This window comes from Ischnura elegans, chromosome 1 (assembly GCF_921293095.1).
Source record: "Ischnura elegans chromosome 1, ioIscEleg1.1, whole genome shotgun sequence".
NCBI lineage: Eukaryota > Metazoa > Arthropoda > Insecta > Odonata > Coenagrionidae > Ischnura > Ischnura elegans.
Window position 1 is genome coordinate 58,211,559 of NC_060246.1, and position 23,622 is coordinate 58,235,180.

The following is a 23,622-nucleotide window of genomic DNA, read 5'->3' on the forward strand; positions in this document are numbered from 1 at the left end:
CAGCTTAAGAGTATGATTGTTTGCCATACCATCAATCCAGTCTTGCAGTGGACTCTTTTCTTCACCATAAAGATAATGGTGATATCACTCTCTGTGATTATTATTCCTCTGTTTCATTCCATGAATCTTAGTATGTTTTTCCATGAACATTATGCTAATGCAAAGGAGCTTGAATTATCTATATTTCTTCAAAGTGATTCAGAGGCGGACATCGTCTAGTCCAGTGCAAATATACCAAAAAAGGGAGTATCAGAGGATAAAAACGTGGGATAGTGGTCTCCTCAGAGGACATGACAGCCAGTCACCGTTAATGGAAAACTTTTGAGAGGAGCTGAAGCCTCCAAAGCTCCATCCTTGGCTAAGTGCTTGGTTTGAGGTATTACAATTAGTAACATATGTTACTAATATATATATATTCATCAAACCCTATGAATGCTCCCTTCCAAGAAAATTTGAGCATTAAGAAAGATCATTAAAATACTCTTATTAGCAGATTTACGTAGTTGGAATTCATTTTGTAACAGTTAAAGTTAGGGTGACCAGATGTGAAATCATTCCACAGTAAAGCATGTTAAAGCATAGCGCTGATAAATTTTTATTATTCTTAATTATGAAATTGTGGTTATTTTCCAAGTGTCCAACTTTTTTCCCTTTCATCCTCCTTTTTCACAAGGTGCTGCCCTCTTTTTCATCCCTTAGCATCTGGTCACCCTAATTATAGTACTGCGCTTGAAGTTCTCCATATAAAGCAATGAAGGTGGAATTGTGCTGGGGCTTCTGCCTTCTTCAAAATTTTACCTTTGTGGCAATTTCCTTAGGGGCATCTATTCTCCAGCACTCTATTTTATGGTATAGTTACATTTCATTGTGTGTGCCAATAGTTAGCATTGGATTTAACTTTCGGCATTATTCAATTAGCTGAATTTATGTGATGCATGGTTTTCCGATGCATAGGAATTCGCAATAAAATATCCTTATAGGCAACCTGCATTACACACAAGCACCCCCCAACGCATATTTCTGACTATATTCCTGACTGTAGCCAATATACAGCAACCTCATTCCATATTACAACGCAAAAATTTATGTTTAAGTATGATCATACTTAGACGTAAATAAAAACGATTAAACGAATAAACGATTGGTGATCCGGGGCGTATCCAGGATTTCTTTCAGGGGGGGCACAAGCAAGGCCGTATCCAGGATTTTGTTATGGGGGGGCCCAAGGATACCTCGTAATACAAAACGAATGCAATGATAATGGGAGCGTATTAAAAATCTTGCATATTTTTTAAGGCTCTGGGGGTGCACTTGTCCCCGTTCCTTCCCCCCCCCCTAGATCCACCTATGTTGGTGATGATGATTTTTTTCCACCTATCAACCAACTATGTGGGACACTCATGGGCCTCATCTCCTGCCACAAAATTTGATTCTTCGAGGCTTGTAGTGCATGTAATCCCTGTGTAAAGTGATGCATTTTCAGAATGATTTCAGAAAACCTTAGTTGCATTAAAGTGAATTGAATCAAAGTCTTGAATTAAAAATGAAAAGCTTATACTTTCATCATCAGTCCTAAGATTGGTTTGATGCAGCTCTCCAATCAGCCATTTTTTAACGCCTTGACAATTCTTCCGATTTACTGTCCTCATCACCTACTCTTTGTATCTCATCTTCCGCCTACCTCTACTGTTCTTTTCTTCCACCTATGCCCTCAATGATAATTTTCATTAAAATCTCTTGTCTCATGATGTGGCCAATCATATTGTCCCATCATCTACCCACTGGAAAAGAATCAGTGTTGTAAAAGGAAATCATTATTATCATTTTCAAACCTAGAGCAATGTAATAAACTAGAGCAATCATCATCTTCGTCACTAAGCCATGGCATGAGTCTCAAAATGTTCACGTCGAATTTCAATAGACATAACCACAGCTAAAATTATCTCTAGTTTTAAGCCTATAATGTAAATTTAAAGGATTTTTCAACTCCTGAATAGACATTTTATTTTATTATTTATGTTTTCTTTTTCTGTTTTAAGATTTTTTTGTAATACGCATCAAGGAAGGGTATTCAAAATGCCGCCTTTAGTTCGATGTGAATGATTCGTCAGAACTTGCGATTTGAGAGAAAAAAGACGCGCATTTAAAATCGACACGACAATTTAAAAATCCGATATCTTTTAAAATGCATACTTTATTTGATAAACTATTAATAAAATTATTCCAATTAGTTTTTAATTCCTGTCGAATGAGCAAACTTTGATTTTAGTAGGGTCTGTAGAATATAATTTATAGGTCGAAGTTATCGCTTTTGGTCGCAGAAGAACGAGGCTGCAAGGGATACGAACTCGATACGAGTGTTAAAATGGGTTCCTAGTGTAAATTTTCATGGTGAATTCCGTGAATTCCATGGAATAGCGAAGGTGAAGTTAACAAGAGTGTACTGTTAAGGATTGCCGTAATTTTACGTGGAGTGGTTTAATGTAAAGATCAACATCACAATGAAGCACTCGCACTTAACTGGTACCATATGGTATATACGATACACACGATCACAGAAATCGTGTAGGAAGGGAAGGCCTGAAGAAGGAGAAACGGGAAATCGTTCCAGCTATCCGCAAAAAACGATGAGGCATGAGGTAAAGCACTTTCCTCTAATCATCAAAATTATGTTTCATATTTGTGCAGTCTTTTGGGAACTAACGGAATGAGAATATGATGGTTCGCTTCAGTACCTATTGGCGAAAAAAATGTATATGGTATTATCTACTTAATAATAATCCGTTAACAGATGTTACAGTTATTGAAATAACCTCATAGGTTTATGATGCAAAGAACACTCATCGCCACTGAGAAGTGCCTACCGATTTTGTCAGCCGATATTCAGCTGCAAATGTGATAAATATTTCATTTTGCTTTGTGGGCCTGCGTTTTACAATTAGTATAAAATTTACGTTTGGCTTAAGTAATACATATCTATTTACTTTGTAAATAAGCTGCGGAGTACGCCTAGTACTGCGCATACTCCCCTGATTGCGTGGCTCACTGGTACTTTCCATAACTTTTTTTTAAGTGAAATATCAGTGTGTGGTTTTTTATTACTAGTAATTATTTTCATTTTATTACATTTTGCTTTGGGTTACGAGTGTGTGTATGTATTAGAAATTTTGAGGCAACAAAATTGATCAAATTCGATCTTAAACGTTCCCATCTGAAAAAATTGTATAAACCTGTATAAAATTTGTATACATTCTTATACATTGTCATGGCAATTGTGTAAGAATGTATAAAAAATTTATACAGGTGTATACAATTTTTTCATAGGGGTTATTTGTTGATTAACAGTTAATTGTTATTTGATTACAATGTCTTTTGTTAACCAGTGCTGGAATGACGTTCCGGCACCATATGACATCACTGGTCTTGACCCCCCAAATTTGATCAACAATTTGAAGTCTCTTGTAGTTCAATAGTTTTTCATCCTTAAAAATCTAAATTTGTTGAATTCTACGTATTATTAACAATAAAAAATAAATTTAAGGCTCCAAAATGCATAAAAAATGGGTATTTAACCCTTTCGCTTCGGTGAACGTACCCGGTATGTTTGCATGGTAGGCTGCTGTGAATGTACCTCTACATCCTCCTTGCCATGCGTTCAGCACTTTCAGCGTATGCGACGGGTAGGTTTCCGAACGGTGGCCCACAGCGAGAGGGTTAAAAATATTTTACTCAGGCTAGTGCCCGTATCTCCTGGGGAGTATTCCACACTCTGGACCCAGGCCATTATCCTAATTTGATGCTGAACCCAGCCCTGCACGCAGTTGACCTTATTGTCGCCATCTAAAATGTTTTAAATGGAGACTCATCAGAGAAGGCATAGAAATAAAAGGAAGAGAAGAACGATTTAATACGGTCATCGGCCTCAATATGAGCCATACTTGACAAACTCATATTAATGAAGAACAACTATCTCAATAACCAACTCCTCCCACCTCTCTTTCCTGACACAGATAGCCTCTATGCATATGAATAAAAAGATTTACCATCTCACCAGATTCCCTCGACAATGCAACTAGCATCGGTCAGGAAACATTTGGGCCACCCGATGGTGCCATAGGCCAAAAAGTTTTTAACTGCCTGGCTAAAAATATACTTTTTGCTATAATATATACTTGCAATGCAGTTAGTAGAGCAGTGGCATTACTAGGAATATGCTTTGGGGTGGATGGGGAGGCCAGAGATGGGAGTTGTCATTGGTGATTCGCCCCTCAGGCAATGGGGGTCAGTCGCTGTATTATTATTCAGTGACTCATCTCACTGCCATGATATTAATAAATATGTGTTCTTTAACTTTAACCCTTAGACTTTGGGAACGTTTTTAAACGTGTTGTATGCTGACTGTGGGAAAAATGTTTGATCATTGCTCGACTACTTACGGCAGTTCCAAAATTTTTATTGCTACCTGGGTGGAGACCAAGTGCACTTTCCCTCACTTTAGGGATTGCTTAACTCTCATCGGTCATCCTTCACGGCAAAGGGTGCCCTCCAGCACTTCCTATTGTATGGCCCATTTTGTATCATTTCCTTCCTGCTCTATGCTGTTAATATGCCTACGACAAGTGCCGAATTGTAGTCCCATCCTTTGGTAAGTAAGAAAAAAGGGTTGCTGCATATTAAAAGGGTTCACTCCTTGTGAGACACTCGGCCAGGCTAGAGGGAAAAATATTTCTTGGGTCCCTCCTACACAGGTTGTTAGTTTAAATCATGTACTCCCAAAGATAAAGGGTTAAGTTGTAACAGTTATTATATGTCAAAACTAGACAATAGTATTAAATAATTTTTTATTTCTCTGAGGCTTTGTGAGGACCAGCCAGTTTCGCCACAGTCTTAAAGATAGGTTGCAATTTCTATTTGATCTAACTTTTGCCAGGAAAGTTTCACCTTTGGGTGTTAGAGGTAACTTTGGAAAGAGGTAACTTAGTCCTTGGATTTGTGGAGAGGCCCCCGGGCACCTCCCCAGGAATATTTGTTCAAATTAAGCTCTGAAAACAGCATTTTAAGTACTCTCTAAGACTAAATTTATTTAAACTTTTGATATTTTTGTTTTCAATGTACTTGAATTTACAGGTTTCATACTTTTTTAGGACAAATTACCTCTTAAGTTGGGGGGTTCAGGCTCCTCCTGCACCCCACAAAACTCTGCCCAGGCTCTAGTTGCACAAATGAAAACTGTAAATGCAAGGAACCTATATCATGCATATCCAGTAACTTCTATTAATGGGTAAGATAACATTTTGGGACTAATAAATGAAGAACTATTCAAATATTAGAGTTATAAAAATAAAATAATGATACTCTGGATTAATTTTTTTCTCCACTGTGTCATTTCCATTAGAATCACCAAAGCTTATGGGAGCAGTTAAAATGTGTAATGCACTCACTACATTGGCTCTCCTCTCGTAATTGAGATGTAAAAAAAAAATGCAATAATGACATGCCAGTAGCCAGCGCATTATCAGTACCTACGTATCCAGAATGTTGAAATCCCTGAGATAAGCAATCATGTGGTCATTTGCACAGAGGTAGTTTAGTATTGGCGAATCAATTATAAAATTATGCTTATTGAAAAAAGGGATTCATTTACATTCATAAGCTCTGGCCCAGCTTTTGTACATACATATTTCACTTATGCAGTACCTAACTTTTAAAAAACATAATCCAAGTTACCTCCATTAACCCTTAGCACTGGGATTTTTGTAATCACTCCAAGAGATTTTAAATTACAATTGCCTCATGTGAATTCTAGATGGAACTTCAGCTCCAAGCTTAACCATGAATAACAGCCATTGTGAGCTAAACTCAACACACAAGTGCTAAGGGTTAAGGAATGTACAGTCTTAATTTTTCTAGTGATTATGCGTATACATGTTTGGTGTTTTTTTTAAAAAAATAGAGTCCCATGTGAAAACAATGCTTTTGGACAGAAATAATGTCTATGAATGATTTTTTGATAATGCAATGAGTATTTTCTTTAATATGGAAAATGTAATGGAAATTATTGGTATATGAACCTAATACTTTATTTTTATTAGAGAAAAGCTTGTAAACATTTCTGCTTGCATTGGTTTGACCCACAATGACAGACCTATTGTAGAATACTTAGTTGGAGATAGTGATATATATGTTGTAAAACTATTAGTTGTAATTCATACATTTTATTCAATACATGTTCATAATGACTAATAATGTGTGATTTTATGGAGAAAAAAATGACCAATTTTTGATTTGCATTTAGTTTTTATTTATTAAAGTTAAGAAAACAATCGTTAAAATATTTAACTTTGTTGTTATTATTCTAAGAGTAACTAACTATTAAAGAAGAACTTTTATTGTGATTCCCTTTGTTTAGTGTGAGCTTAAACATTAAAGGTTTACTTTCTGTTCATTTAACTTTTAATATGTTTAGGCTATTGTGGTGATAAGTATATTTTTGGCTATCATAAAATTTGAATATGCATCTTTACTTGCCACCGATGGGCATTTTATGTTAAAAAAAGACATTGAAATTATTGGGAAATACAGAAAAGGCCAGTGAACAAGTTAAAGCAAGCAGGCGTGCCGACTTATAAAAAAATATTGGGGGAGCCTATACCGGAGGTCTTGCCCCGGGAAATTTTATAAATAGTGAGTTTTCAAGTTTTTTAATGAATTTTAGAAGATTTATACGATCAACATTAGAACCCTGAAAACTCAACTCTCGATAACTGGACACTGGGGAAAATCGACAAGCCTGACGCATTTCTTTCTCACCCGCCCCCATGAAGAATTTTTGAGGGGGCTTGGGCCCTCTCAGACTCCATGGAGTCGGCACCACTGAAAGTAAGGGTACTATAACAGTAGCTCCGTTAGTTGCAGGAGAAACAATGTGAAAAGATTGAAAATAAGTTACGGGTTTGCTTGTTTTGGAGAATCTCTGCTGGCACTAATTCCATCCCCTTCATCGAAGACAGCTACGGCATTTAGGTAGGACAATCATCACTGAGGCCAGTGTGTCCCTACTCATTCAGCTTCTCTTGGTCACACTCAGCAGCTCTCTTTAGGAAAGGGGAGCAAAGCTTGACCTCATGGATACTCTGTGACTCAGTTGGATTTGTTTTAGTGCAACCCTCTGAGTTCTTCTGCAGTGGTATTATTTTGTATTCATAATTGAAATTTTTTGAGAGACTAAGATCACCTGCATGATTCTGGCCACAACTGCCTCCATAGTGAGGAATTTTCTGTACTCCAATGGATTCATATTTTTAAGAGATCCACGTAGGGATAAGAACAGATGAGCAGCCTGGCTTTGCTCTCAAATGCAAAAGAACTTCTGGGAGTGAGAAAGAACCATGAGAGAGACGGAGAAGAGTTCTATGAAACAGTTAAGAAAAAGTTTTTTCTGGAAAAACTTGCAGAATCAAGTTCAGTTAAAAATGAGCAATATATTTTTTAACTATTGTAAACTAGCTATTGGTAAGTATTAGCTCTTTTCACAATATGTTAATTATTGCCCTAATATCCTTTATAATCAGCTAAGTGATTATATTGAGTTAGATTTTATTAGAGTCACATAGCAGAATACCCTTCATTATGCATTTACTGCAGTCGTCTATCACAAAGACAGGTCAACAATTGCCTACCAGTACCATGGTGAAACCTGACAGCAAACTCGATAACACTGCTGGCTCAGCGTGGCCCAAATGAGGGCAAATTCAACCCTGTAAAGCGCTGAGCTGCTACTCTTCAGTATACCCACGCTCCACTCCACTGTGCTCCAAGGCATTGTACGGTCTAACTTTTGCATGACCCTTGTGAGAAGAGACAATCCACCCCTATCTGATAGACCAATGTACATGGTGAAAGGAGATGCCTATTTTTGAGTTGATGCACCATACGTATCTGCTAATGAGTCGAAATTTTAATAAAATGACTGTTCCTCCATAATTTGAGAGGGTATCTTGTGTTCCTTCCTTACAATTTTCATGGCATGAAATGATGAGCAACTGGATGCTATGGACTCATTTGACCTACCATTTTTGTTTCTTTTTCTTTAATTTTGCCTGTAAATAGGTATCATAGTGTGGCCCGTAGCAATTTTAATAGTAGCTTCATCCGAGCAGTTTAAATATCATGAGGAAAAGGTGACCCTGGAAATGAGCTACCCACCACCCGTGCAATGATTAAGCTGGAATGTCACTCTTCACCTCTAATTCCAAAATTCTCTCTGCTATGGTCCTAATACCAATAATGCGTCACATGTTGGCTTTGCCACTGTGGTCTATGTCAGAGGAAACTCCTGAAGAAATGTTGCAACTTGATTCTCCTATGGCATCAATTGTGTATGCCATGTGGATTCATTTAAATACAATAATAATGAATAAAAACTTACTTTTGGTATATATATATAAATGACTTCAGGTGTGTATTGAAACTCATAAAGCATCAATATCCATCAAGTTACTCTTTTTAAGTGATTCTGTAGATATAATTGAGAATTTCCTTATTGCCTGTTGATAGTTTTATTTGGAATCTTTTTTTTATATTTTACAGTTGTTTAGCTTTTTTCTTTGCAAGTGGGAGTACAATTATTACCATGCTATCATGAATAGCCTGGTAGTAATTGTAGATTATTACCAAGCTATTCATAGTTGTACTTGCATTTGTAACTACTTTTCATTTATTTCATGCAAATATAAAAGATTCACAATATTATATTTTTTCTTTTCAACTGTTAACATTTAACTACAACATTATTATTTGGCAATAATGCGGGAATGTCCATTAAAATATGTTCTTTTAATTGAGGAGGAGTAGTACATTTCTATTATCTTTGGGGTAAAATTATGGGTGTTTATTTTGGGAAACATGGAATCAGCATTTCTATCATAACTTGGAGCTCCTTGCAAGAAATGAAGGTCTTGATTCGCACTGTATACCTGCATTTTACATTTCCACGTTAAAATCATGCTAACACTTACATGAGCAAAATTACATAAATTCATGCGAACACCTGATCACAAACTTTATCATGGTTGAGTATTATAGAAATTATTTTATAATCCTAGGCTTGTAGTAAATGTGTATAGAAAATCATGCAACCTTTGACTTAGCTTAGATTTGATGTAACTTCAAATTTTTATTTGTGAAGGTAACTAGAGTGCTGTCTGCTGTTTTAAGGATACGTTTTTGACTTCATTGAAATTGATTGTTTGAGGCATAACTTGGTGAAAGCGATTCATAATTAACATTAAAAAGAAGAACTTTGTGCTTTCACATTACCTAATATTTATTCACGACCATGGTTTCAACGTTAGACGTCATCATCAGGTCCTGATGGTGACGTCTAACGTTGAAACCATGGTCGTGAATAAATATTAATGTGAAAGCACAAAGTTCTTCATTGAAATTCATGAGCTAAGCAGCTCTTTAGAAATCATAGTAATTAGTTCCAACCCACATTTTTTACAATAACAATAGCATTTTCAGGAAAATAGTCACATGATGGTAAGGTATGGAAATCAGGCCTGGTTTTTTCCATCTCCTGTAATAGCCTGACTTTTCAATCTCTCAGAAAATATGTCTATGTTATTGGTAAATTTTCGGTTGAAAATGTTGGAAGATATACACTGTGCCTCAGTCAAAGTTGATGGTTATATTACCTATCCAAAAGAAGTGATTGGGCTTGATAATTAAATTAAGCAAAATGTAGCTGATAGCAAGAATTTATTTCTTCTGAAAAAAGTAATTGACTTCTGTTTTTATTACAAATACAAAACTTTGATAGAAGCACGTAATGCTTATTTTTTCCTCAAATTATACTCTCTTTGTGAGCAGAAGCATGCATGTGAAGATGCTACCTTATTAATTAAATCTTTTAATTCTAATTTTTGGGTGCTGTTATGATAAGTCAGGAGTATAAATTAAGATTTGCTACTCAGCAAGACCTGTGCTAACAATACATAAGTGCATTGGGGGCAAAAAAACTGCAAAAAGTTTACATATATGCTATTGGATTTTCGTTTATTTCTATCAAAATGTGCAATATGAATTTTATTTAGTATTATTTAGTTGTAAAATTTTTTCGAATTGCAACCTTTTTGTGGTATGTACTCATTGATAGGAAAAGTTTTGTTGTCTTGCTTCAATATTAAAAAACCAAATTTGTAGCCATAAAAATAAGGATGTTAAAATTCTTCTAGGCATCCTTTACATCCCGAAGTGCAACTTGGGGAAATTTTTTTATTGGAACCAGTTTGATGAAGGGACCATTTTGACAGATATTATATCACCATAATGAGGAAGTTAGTTCCAAAATCTCAGTGAATGATTTAAAAAATTAAAATGATTTCTCAGATTTATAAATGTTCTTTGGAATGAGGATTGTTACTTTTGGCTTTCTGCCTGCATTTTTACATTCTTTTTTTGTATTTACTTTCTCTAAAATAAAGGATCCGGTATTTTAGAAAATTTCTCTTCCAAGTATTCATTCTTATCACTCAGCATCGAGTCATTCTTGGGGAAATAATATTACGTAACCTGTCCCAATCTGCTTTCAAACCTCTCCTCAAGTGGAATTTAAGGCATGAGGTTATTTAGAAATTTATTTTGTCTAATTTTATCTGATATATCCTTTTTAATTACACCAGTGATCCATTTCTTGAGCTAGCATTCATAATACATATTCCTTGCATTATATTTCAAAGATATGGAAATATATGGGTTTTAACCATTCACTTTGATGGCAATTTGCAGTCATACCGTTTTATAAAATTCATTTGTTGGAAGTTGTTTAGTTAATAAATGGCTTAACTAATTCTAATGGCATTTAAAATACTAAATCCGAATATTTTAATATTTTTATCCTGTTTTCGATTAGGACGAAATGGAACTCCTGTCATTTTCTTTCCCCATATAATGTGAAAGGTATGATCTAACAGAATTTTAAATTAACTCAGCAGTACTTAATAAGTCATTTTAGTGTATGTATACGAACCTTGAATGATAACACATTTATATGGTATCATGACCAAATGCATTATGACATTAGGCGAAATGCATTATGATTTTTCAAATGAATGTCATGAATGAAGTGTAGCAGTGCAGTACTTTTTACGTATGGGATGAGGATATTACTAGTATCAGGGTGAGCCTCAAGACCATCAGGGTGAGGTGCTTTGTGTAATTTCGAGATGAATGCAAAGAGAATCTGTACATGCTGTGGCATGCTTATGTTTAGTATAGTTGTTGAAGTGCGTTTTCGTATCAATATGTTGGTAAACTAATTTAAAAGAGAATGAGGAAGATAAAGAAGAAAAAAGAAATGGAACTGTGGCAGCTGGACCAAAGCGCTTACTGGATCCGTAAGAACTTCGGGTATCCCAGAGAGCGACCGACGGACTCCTGCCTTTCCCCATTGTATTCTCTGCTTGGGAAGAAGTGCTCACTGTTTCGGATAGTGGAGATTATTCCGATCTTGCCCGCGACTCGGCCGCCGACTGGCATCCTGTGACGTGGGAGGCGTCAACCTCTCCGCCCGGCTACCGTCCCAGAGGAGGGCACGCCGCGAGCGGACGGTGGGAGGCGGCGTTTCTCTCGGAGGGGTCGCCGCCTATTCGGCTTCTCTGCCTCCGCCTCCCGGGTGGGCCCTCGGGGGCGGAAGCATCGACGACCCAAGTCGCTCTGCTCCCCGCTGACTCTCTCGTGCCTCCCTCCTGTGGTGAGAGAAGGAAGGAAAGAAAAAAAACAATAGAATGGCGTGAGTGGTTCCACGTGTCGGACGTGAAGCGACGTGAGTTGCCTCTTAGGGTTTTATAGGGTCGCGGACGAGATGAGATTCTCTCCCGTGAAATGAAACTGATTTCCGAGTGTCTTAACCCAGTGGCATAACCAGTAAGTGTCTGCCCCCCCGCCCGAAATGTAAAAACACTATCACTTCGCTTCATCAAGGAAACAAAATATTGAAAAATCATGAATTTACAAAAGATTCCCTTTAAAAATGAAGTTTTTTTGATTTTGAAAACTATAATAAATTAGTTTGAAACCCTCTACTTAGTAACATGTTTTTCAAAAATTTCCCCCGGACCACCGTGGTTTTGGACCCTACCGAACGAAATTCCTGGCTACGCCACTGTGTTAACCTAAGAAAGAGTTCCTTTTATGAAAGTTCCATCGTAACTTCGTGATTCAGTGCTTGGATTTTAACTATCGCAATTTCTGTTTAAAAAAATATAGTTACGAGTGATATCCCTTGGTGTTAGGACGACGCTTAGTTTTTCAGTTCAGTTAGTAATTCACTGTCGACCGATCGTATTTTTATTTTTTGAGACGGATACTCGCTTGAAAGTTACAATGCCTTCTGTAAATATTTTCTTCTGAGGATGTATAGAGTAACTTAATAATCAAAAATTGCCTGTATTTCGAGTATAAATATTTAACTTTAAGAAAATACGCAGGTAAACTTTTCCAACATAAAAAACCGACAATTATTTAAAAAAATCTATTCATCTTTCAATTCAAGATTAAGTTAATTAAGTAAGTTACTCTATATATGCCAAGAAAAAAATGTTTACCGAATGTAACGTAACTTTGAAGCGCGTATCCGTCTCAAAAAAATAAAAATACTATCGGTCGTCAGTGAGTGGTGCTGCGCGTCGTCCTAACACCAAGGGATGTCACTAGTGACTGTATTTATTTTGTATTTGAATTGTTATAATTTACAATGCTTGAATTTTCTTTTCTTTATTCCGCTCTTCTACAGAACCCATATATTTGAGTATCAATATTGTTTTTGTGCTATTTTATATTTTTTTGATGTTCATAAATTTGCACCAAGCGCTGCTTTCAGCTATGATGGTAACCTCAATTCATATTTACCAACGGGATACCTATATTCCACTTAACTGTTTTATTTATTGAATATATGTACTTTTTAATCTACGAAAAAGTGAAATATCATTATTTATGATTATTTATTAGGGCCTATTCTATCTACCCTGAGAATGCCAATGTAATCGCGTGAGTTTTAAAAAGGTAATTCGTCGCGGAGAGAGAATGATTGTGCGGTAGGGATGCGAAGTAAAAGTTACGGACGCATGCAAAGAATAAAAGTAAAGAAAAAATTGAATTGAACTACTTTTTGTAGCTGTTATTGGTGCTATGATGCGCTGTGCCTTGATAATGCACTTTTTCGTATTTTACAGGGGCGCGAGTGGACCAAGGATCCCTTCCTTGAAATGACACTTTTTTCCAAGTTAATAACTAGGCATTATAGCATTTATTTCTGTATTTGGAGGCAATTCTTGTCGACAGTTGCAAAATTCCCATCGCGCCAAGTGAGTAAAAAATCTGAATTTAGCTGTTTTTTTTGGTACAATAAGTGGGCAGAAGTGATCAAAAATAATTTTTTTTGCCGCCACTTTTGGTTTGCGAGTAAACGGGTGTCTTGAGGAATGTCTTTTCTTCGGCCACATTCAAGGGAAATTGAAACACGTACCATCGTTCTGCCTTCACGATGCAAGTCGGAGACGGAATGCCTGCATCTAGCCTGCCCCTATTGAAATTCAAGGGCGCCGCTCAGCTCCCCCGTCTGTTGCTTCAAGGTAAGGAGGAAGTAAGAAAAAGGAAGAGCCATAGTGGCTCTACGCGTTGGACGTGAAATGACGCTCTTCCCTGGTCGAACACTTTTTCGGATTTTACAGTTCCGCAGACGGGATGAAGGTCTCATCCGGGAAATGAAACTGATTTTCACTAACATTCCCCGGATTGGAATGAATCGTTGCTTTTGAGGAAGTTGTACCACCCCGCGTGATTCAATCAGTGGATTCATAATTTTTGCGAATATCTTTAAAAAATAGTGATTGAGATTTGACAAGATACTTACATTGTTAATATTACAATAATTAAAAGAAAAGTTTAAAAACCGACGTTATTCTTCTAACTACATAGGAGGAAATAAACCACCCTCGCTCACCACTGCTTTCACTTGTTTTGTTGATAGGACATTTATAGGTCTCTTAGTTCATGTAGTATACAGCGAGCAATGTCTAAAGAAAGAGAATGAAAGATTAAAGAAAATAGTGGATTTTTTCCGCCAAATGAAAATGGCTTCGCTTCGCCAACGTGATTCAAGTCATTCGTCCTATCGAAAGAAAAATCTTCATAAATTTCATGAAAATTATTGTAAATAATTCATTTAATTTCAAATTAACTTTTTAGGACCAGTTATACACCTGGTGATGCCGTACGGTGACGAAACTGGTCGTATTAAACTTACGTAATGCGTCGCGTTAACTTTTAATAAATGTGAAAAGGGAATGTTCTCAATAGTATTCTCAATGTAAAAAAGTGTCAGATTTATCGGTAAACTGTAGAGTGAGAGATATTCAATATAAAAGTTCAAAAGTTATAAGAAAAATAGGAGTTTTCCGGGAACAGCTGTCAACCATAAAACACAAAAGGATACTAGATGAATAGGAAACTTTATATGAGATAAAGCGGGCAACAATCTTTATGAAAGGCAATCGAGAGCACCATACGGACAAAAAGAGAAAAGTTTGACGCTGAGGAACAATGTGAGGACGAAGGAACAAGGTACTTTTTCCATTTATGGGAGAAGTCTCGACGTGACCGTAATACCTATGCTTCAAAGTTTGTTCATGAGCAGCAGAAAAAAAGAGTCCCGTTACGAATCTTACTCGAGCGAAGCTTTGAGTTTACATGAGTATAATTTGCCTCTTCTTCAGTCACAAGATTTTTCGAATATTTTACATAATCAATTGATTACTTCGCGCTGCGTCCACGGGATAATATTATTTCATGTAGGAACTACCTAAGCCATCATTCCTTATAATACTACCTATTTCTGTCGAGAAAAGTGCAGTTAGGTATAATTTTCCTTGAAGAATACTTAGAATAATGTCTGATACCCTTGAGTACGTTGAATGTCACAGCAAATTGGATTTTTTCTTGATGAGATGTATAGGAGAGGATTTTTAACAATGATTATTTGTAATTGCAATTACTATTACGAGGTCTCTGAAGGCGTAAACTATTCCATCGGTAGTTGCATAAAAGATACGAATGAATTTATATAATCCTAAAAAAGTTATTTACTCACAGTTACTCGAAAATTTTGTGCAAACGTCGGCGAAAATGTGTATACATTGAAAGCAATTCATGTTCAAAAATTCACGAAGCAGGCGAAAATTTTGCTATAAATAATTTCAAAATTTCCGCCAAAATATTGCTACTGAGTGGATGAAATTCTTGAGGTTCTTTTACTTATAATGTACTTTAATTTGTAGTGTGTTTAAAACAAACAGAATTGAATTCATTCTGCATGGGTGATTTTTGTCTCTTTTTTTCCATCTTCCATCAATACTAATTGACTGCTTTGTTAAATGAAATCTGTACCTAATCTGGGATTGCAACTAAATATGGGTTTTAACGTACCTACTTTGAAGAATCTGAGATCGCTTGAGGAAAACACTCGACTATAACAGCGATAAGTCTGCTTTGAATCTGTTTCCCTTGGTGACAATTTTGATAATTGGGTTAACATTATTCTCTTCGCAAGGTACACAACGTTACTAATATTTCGATTTGAAACGAAATTAACTTGTAAAACGGCGTATCGGTGGAAAAAAGACTTCTTTTTCCTGTTAAGAAAGCCGTGATTTGAGAGCAAGGATGAAAAAAAATTCCGTGAAATTTAGCGTAATAGGCTTTTATGCGTACATGCCTTGTTTTAAACATTTCTTCACTTCCTCATTGTCGGTATTGTCACCCAATGAACACCCAGAAATGGCACTGGGGAAGAGGCATTAGGTTTTTCGGGCGATATGTGGCGAAGAGAAATGATCCGGCGCGGAAGACAGCGGAGGAGAAAGAGTAATGGCTTCGGGGACTGTGGAAGACGGAAAACAAGGGTGTCTGGGGGATGGGAGGGAGGGGAGAAAAATAGCGGTGGCAGTAAAGAGATCCTTTGAGAGGGGAAAGGATCCCGGGAGGAGTAGGGATTTCAAGGATTTTGTGGGTGGGATAAGGTTAGGGTTTCGTTTAAGGGATGTCTGTCCGCGGAGAGGTGGGGAAAGGGGCTTATGTGGTCCCCGGGGGTGTTTTGTGGATTTACTGGGAGTTGGGAGGGGAAGAATGGGTGGCCGGTGGTGGGCGAGGTTTGTAGAATAGCGCCGTTGGTCGTGGCACTTTGATCCAGCCACTCCCCGGGGCTATAGCTAACCGAGCCGTTAGAGATTTTGAGAAAATTCCTTACGTAGGGCCCTCCCTCCATCGTGGCCCAGTGCCCTCCAATGCCGAATTCCTCGTAATTTTTATCTTGGAGCGTATCCAAAGTTAATAAGCACCTGGGAGACATTTGGCCTGCATTTTCAAGCAATATCTCAGGAAAGCTTACGCTATGCTTCAACTTCTATAGCTCTTTGTCTTTTGACAACTCATGTAATTCCGGTTTATATGTTAAGTTGTCGGCACTTCGGAACTTACTCTCAATATTTCTGACTGGCCATGAGCGTATCAAAAGTTTATAGACAACTTAGGGGCGTTTGATCGGTATTACCGTTATGGTACGGTTCCGTCAGTAACCGTACCATAGTCAGTTCCGGTAGTAATGTGTCAGTAAACGTTTTTTCTTACCCTTCCTAGAGCCCTTCTTTCCTATACATTACGTTTGGTATGAGATACCCTTTTCATGTACTGGAGTCACCTGACCGGTTGAAGGATAAATATTAATCTATGCAGTTACATTTCATAAAGTAATTTTTTTGGCGATACATCTTTTAGAGATTTCATCGCTTACCTTACATTTTTTCTTAAATTAATAAACTGCTTAAATTTTATCGGATGTTGCATTTTATTTGTTTTCGTAATAAAAGAAGGAAACTTTTTTTAATTCCTGATATTTTACAATGCTTATCATTAGTCTCAGTTGTGTGTTGGATGTGCCTTTACTTGGAATTATTGATAGCTTTTTAAGTAAATTATAATGTGTCGTGTATATGAGCTGCGAGAATAATCGGGGTTCATGTAGCTTCAGTAATTTTTTAATGAAAAGATACGGAATTCTTATTGTTTATGATGTTTTTTGGCAAATACAATTAAAAAGTTCACCTTGGTTTTAAAACCGCATGAGGATTGTCACTCCAGCATTTCAACGGCTTGTTCTTTTATCGTAAGAAACATGTTAGTATCATTATTTTCTCTTTGTTGTTCTGCCATTGGTAACTCATTTTGTTGGTATTTTATGGAAAGTATTTTTTTAACCATGTGGCATAAGTATCCGTGAATAGAAAAAAAAGAAGGCGGAAATATCATCTCTCCAGTACTTTTCGTTTCTTTAAAGGTTTAAAATTGGATAGCAACCAGAAAGAAGGGTGCAGTTTAGTCTTATATATTTTGCCAAGGTTTTTGGGAAAGTTTAAATAGTATGTCGCTGAAATGGATAGCTTTGGCATCATCGTCGGTTTTGAGTTGGTAATCAGCGAATCAGAAAGTCGATATGTAATTGGAAGGCAGTCCCTGTAGTATGGAAAATCGTTCTGCTTCAGGTATGCTTGTTTCATTGCTGGTTTTGTGGTATATTACGGATTTTAAGATTTGAAGGTAACACTAAATAATTATATCAACACAATGAAAATACCTGCTCTTAAGATAAAGTAAATTAATATGCTCTGCTATTTGATTTTAGCAATGACGCATACAAATTGCCTAAATCTTGGCCAATAAGCAAGCATTTGACAGGGTTTAGAACAATATTTCTTATCTTCTTAATCTACCTTACCCAACGTTAATATGAATTTAAAATTACGGTTTAAGTGAAATTTAACTTGAGGTGGATTTAGGAGAGTTAGATTACAAATGAATGCAGATGAACAAGTACACCGCATTCACGACCGGATTTTTTCTTCTACTTCAGATGAAATGTAAATGAAAGATTGATAGAATTAACGAAAATATAAAATAAAAATAAAATAATGAATCAAATATTGGTTTATTTAACCAGATGAAACCTAGTTTCTACTGGTTAATTTGACGAGATGAAGCTAATTTTTGGTAAATATTTTAGAATTTAGATATCAATTATTTTTTTCACTCTACTAACCATCGCTTCTTCTTTTCAGTTTCAGACATTAATTAGTGGGTGGCTCAGTCCTCATCTCTTGGTGAGAACAATAGCCTCTTATTGCTAGGTTTTAATACGTACTCAGTTATTAGAGACGTACCATTTCGTTTGGAAGGCTTTAAAATACTTTGTATGCATTTTGAATATTTTGTATAACGTTACCGTTAAAAGCTGTCGCGATAGAGACAAAGCTGAGGAGAAAAGCGGTTCCTTCTCTCCACCAAGCGAAGAATTTATTCGCTGATACTACTCGAATTTCTGTTATATTGTCTTGTAGGGAAAGTAAGGGAAAAGGGCATTTGGTGAACAGGAGCGAGGACCGTTGAAACTTGCTGACTGAGTGAATACATTATGAACGAGCGACCCTCATGTGGAATTCATCAGTTAACGATAGCCTCCTTGTATTTTGTCACTCGCATCATCCATTGCCTCGAGGATTGTTGCTTTAGAATTCGTGAATAATTTTCCTCAACCAGATTCTTAGAATTCGTTCTCTGCGGCGGAAAATATCCTGTGAAATTTCCGAGAAATGTACTCATGTCTGATTTTAAAGTGTGCAACAGTATTTTTTTGAGCAATGGTATTGCTTGATATTGTTACATATGCGTTTTAATATCGGTCTTTCAGGTTTTTTATTTTTTTTGGTGTGGATTTGGACAACTGAGTTACAAATGATTTCGGATGAACAAGTATATCGCACTCCGGACCGAATTTTTTCTTCGTCTTCAGATCTGGTGTAAATGAATACCAATAGAATTAAAGTGATGAAACCTAGTAGATTTTCTCTATAAAATAATTCTCCTTTTACGTTTGTGGATGTTATCACAATTCTCAAACGAAGAGCTAGAAAAAAAGAGGACAGAAAACCGCGATGAACGTTCTAACCATTAATTGCGAAGTTTTAGTGGAAAGTGAAATGGTGTCTGCGTTTTGAGCATCCTAACGTCGAAAATGTACATAATAAAAGTCCTTTTATGAATGTAAAATAACAATTTTCTGTATCACTCGTCATTAGTTGCCACTATGGTTGTATTGATCGAAAGTATCTTTTGAGGGGATCGTATTGGTGTGGTGGCCAAAGTGTTGACTTCCCACCCTGTGGACTCGGGTTCAAATCCCGGCAGTGACAGAGAATTTTCAGAGGCTACCCGATTCCTTCTTGAATGTTGGGCGGAGGAGCAACACTCCGTCCATCGAATGGCACGTCAAGCTGTTGTCCCCTGGGTGCCTTTTGTTAAGAGCAGACTAATGGCGACGCCGGGTTTCTCTCCGCCCTTCTAGCTTTACCCCTACCTCATGGCTCAAATGACCTCAGCTGCCTCCACCAAATACCATACAGTATCCTTTGATAATGCAATCCGCTATATACTTAGTAATCCACGCTGCATACGTTGAAGGATGAGATGGCATAAGATTTTTTTGCTTCCCCGCTGACCAGGTGAGGTAGTTAGTAACTTATGAAGATAGTTCAATATTTTTTATGCCATGCCGGCCCTATACTATTCTTTCAGCTCAAATTATTTTACATTACGGCTGAAAAAGGCGTTTCACGTCGCATTATGATAAAACTGAGACGGAATTATCTAATTCATATTTTATACCCAAGATTTCTCGTATAATTCACTATTAATTGTATTAAATATGAAGCCATCAAAAGAATTAAATGTGGAAAGAACAAACTTCTTATGGCACAGCAATCGATGAACACAACGAGAAAGCACGATAAAAGTCTTCCGCGGAGACCATAACATCAAAAATTAAATTCTAAACAGGCAGGTTACATTCATTAATGCCGGCCATAGTTAGCCCTCTTTTTTCTTCTTTAAGCATATCATTATTAAAAAAGTTAAGAAGTATGAAGGAGAGATTTATATTTGTGCTGGTGGGTAACGGTAGATGACCAATATTTACATTTACTTACGCAAATTAAGCTTCAGTATGGAGAAAAATTTGGTTTTGTATCAGCATTTGTGTTGCAGTATGGTCGTCGAGAAAGTATATTACTAGTGTATCTTGTATGGGAGATTTATTTCTCCACAGGAAGTATATTGCTCGTATCTTAAATCGCGGCAGGATAGCATTTCGCATGACTTATTCTTATTTTTTTTCAATCATTAAGTAGGAAGTTCCCTTTATCATGTACCAAGGAGAAATTATTTTTTGTATTTTATGCGGTGATGGCGAATTCCCATAACCACCTCTTATCTTAATGAGTAAATCCGTAGTTTATTTAGCTTTTCGTCTCTTATCTATTGAATTCATGGAGAGTAGTATTAAACGATTGCCGTTTGAGTATTTTCCATAAATGAGGCATTTTTTATCGAGAAAATTGATTTGTAAACTCCTTCAGATATTCCTATTTATTTTGTGAGTATCTTAAAAAGGCTTGGGAAAATAAAAATGTAAATAATTAGAGTATTTTTTAGAATAATGTGTGAATAGAATAAAAAACCTGATAACCACTTTTTTATACCTTTACCTTACCCCTTTGTTGGAAGATACTCCAACGGTGGAATAAAAACTCATCTTTTTTTATGTAGTGCCCGTTCATTTGCAATTAAAATCCAGTTTCTATTTTCAAGCCGTTTGTTTATTTCCGTATTTATTTCTATCGTGGGAAATGAGATCAAGAAATGTAATTTTGATTGTTACTGTAAGGTCAAAAAACTACTTCTTACTGATAGATAATTAATTTTTGATGCAACGAGGATGAGAAGGAAGCCTTTCCCAAGATATCTTCACCAGTCTAAATATTACAGGCTATTTTTCACACCCCTCTACGACCACTGTAAAAATACGCCACCATCCAGTAAAAGGGTTTAAATTTGAGAGAGGGTCATTTGAGGGAATAGAGTAAGCAAAAAAGTAGACGCAGGCTTTGAGTAATCGAATGAGTAAGTGGGATATGTTTGTACTTTTTCCGTGGTGGAGTGCGGTGGAAGGTGCTGTGGAGGGAAGTGAATGCTGAGGGTGGTGGACGGAGAAGATTAAATATTGTGGAGGTTTGGAAGCCAAGGAGGCTTCACCATTGAATTGCAACGGGCCGTTTATTTTCACAGAGACTTCCTTCCCACACTCAGAGCCAGCACTCCTATCTCACACACTATCCCATCCGTCTGCTGAAAAAAATATCTTCGCTGCACCTAACTATGCGATCCGATCTTAAGTGGAATACTCTCTGCTGCTTCCTCTGTCACAAGTTTTCAAACAGCTCAAGGCCCGTTCAACTATCGCAATGAATTCTTCCTCTTATTTCCCTTCGGATAATTTTCAGTTCGACAGGAACCTTTCTTTCCTGTTTGATTCCGAGCTACTATCTTGTCATTCCGACAAAGAAACACACCCACTCATTTCTCTTCCATTATGCGATTCCTCCTTTATTCATTCATTTATTCTCAATCCAGTTTACTTTTATTTTACGGTAAGGGACTCCTTTTCGTCGTCAATAGTTATATGCACGTTTATAACGTATAATTTGAATGGTTGTTTGAATTTTATCTTTGGATATATTTTGTCCACAGGCTCAAAATGACTCTTAGCAGTAATCCGTCTTTCCTCCTGTTAAAATTTTTTTGAATTGAATATTCGTTAATAGGGCTCGAAAATCAACATTTCACTGTCTTTTACCCCATTGAAGTGGGTAATCTCCCCCATTAAAGTATTAAAATAATTTTCACCTCATATCGTTCTGAATGTATGTGTAGTAAATTGAAGTGATTATTCGTATTTTTAGAATTTTAGATTTATACAGTGTGATGTTTTGCAATATAGTTAAAAAATGTTAGCGGTTTTGAACAATTCGAAGCTAATCGGAATAGAGGTTGGGAGGCCAATCACTATTACCCTAAAATGCAATGAACCTTGAACATTGTATTTATTTTTATTGTTTTAATGAAAAACTGTTTGGCATAATAAACTTGGGCTTCTACTTCAGCAATAAAATCGCATTGATCTAGTCCATTATTATAACATGTGTTTGTATTTTTCCAGCATCATTGCGAAGCGCATTGAGTAAATAAATCATGAACTACCATCGTGATGTACATATAGGTAAGATGTATTTGCACATTTTTTCATTTCTTTGTCATTAGTTGTATGCTATTAGTATTTCCCCTCATTTTATCTGGCATAAATATTCTTTGAATATGCTCGATAGTTACATAACTGGTGCGCAGCTGTTTCCGTTGTCAAAGAAGAAACGCTTCCAACTTTTGCCGTATTTTCGTCCCCCATAACTTAGTTTACTTCTTCGGGGAGGACAGAGAAGGGAGCAAAAGGCGGAATTTAGTGGAAATTCTCGCTGTTTGAAGAAATGGAAATCAGTTAACCTTGGCCTTTGTAAACACCATTCTAGACACGCGCGAAACATCCATATCTTTTGCTGCTTGTAAATATACTCGTGTGAAAATTACGGGGGGTTGAACTCCAGCCTTGAGTACGTATGCTTTTTTTATTTTCAATTGAATTTTCTTCGTGGAGCTGAGCTACGTATCTGTAACTAATTGTAAGATGTAAATTAAACCTCCATATTGCTGCTTCGATGGTGTATCATTTTGAAAGCTCCATTGGTAAGTTCTACCCTATGGATATTATAAGTTGAAAATAGACATTTTCTTTTTATGATTGCAGCTTATCGCCGCGTACCTCTGTTGTTTGATCCTTATCATACTTTGGTGACATCGATCTTTACTGTTTTATTATAATGCATATCGGAAGAAGTCTTTTATTTTTACTAGCTGATCCTTTGCTTTATTTTTGTTTCTTTTTCACAGATTTGCTTCTCTCTCATCTTTATTTAGTGATAGGAATTTTCCGTCATTTACTAAATAATGACTACAATTTCATCAGTTAAAACACTCACTACAATTCTTAGTAACTAATAGTCTTGAGAGCTCAACTCTTTTTAACTCTAGCTTCATAATACTAGATTCGTACCCACTCATTCAAATTTTCTCCTCGGATCCCATCCTCATAATCTTAGTTGTTCCGTGTCCACACCGCTCATTTTACCTCGAAGCAAACCGAAGGGGAAATATTTTAAGTTTAAACGAGTGTATGAAATAGGAATTAATGCTCTTATGTAAACGAGGAATTTTATTATAGGGAGATGAACTGATTTAAAGCTGAAATGTCAGCCATTCTTTAGTCTGTCTTACACGAAACTCTAAAAATGTTCATTTTGGTAGATGCATTCAATGGCGAAGTACTGCACGCGTAAAAGAAAAAATAGTAATTTTTTACAGCTTGTATTCACGTATTTATGCATGGTTTTTTGTAATTTGTCACTTTACATGAAGAAATTATCACTGAGCCTCAGCCTGTACTTTAGAATGTAAGTGCACTGAAATGTTTTGCGTTAAACTGTCGCTTAAGTCGTTTAATTCAAGGTAAAAATCTTGCAAGAAGAGGCGTGAAATAATATATTATAGAAATTGAATGGTTTGAAT

General features: G+C 36.4%; 1 protein-coding gene and 1 long non-coding RNA gene across 7 annotated transcripts in view; one reads left to right on the forward strand and one right to left on the reverse strand.

The window, feature by feature from the left end:
• The window catches only part of LOC124161184, a 344,620-nt gene that overhangs the window by 3,644 nt on the left and 317,354 nt on the right, over nt 1-23,622 (reverse strand). For 4 of the 6 annotated variants that reach the window (XM_046537448.1, XM_046537441.1, XM_046537423.1 and 1 more), the window contains one exon: nt 11,393-11,750. In XM_046537448.1, coding sequence (XP_046393404.1) covers nt 11,393-11,541 — 149 coding nt within the window. In that variant the 5' untranslated portion in view covers nt 11,542-11,750. Of the gene's footprint in view, nt 1-5,154; nt 5,230-11,392; nt 11,751-23,622 lie in introns of all 6 variants that reach the window. The other 2 variants (XM_046537467.1, XM_046537458.1) reach the window with 2 other exon arrangements.
• Nucleotides 2,544-6,225, forward strand: LOC124161211. The gene is made up of 3 exons (XR_006865347.1): nt 2,544-2,639; nt 5,145-5,281; nt 5,396-6,225. It is a non-coding gene; the product is annotated as an uncharacterized LOC124161211 (long non-coding RNA).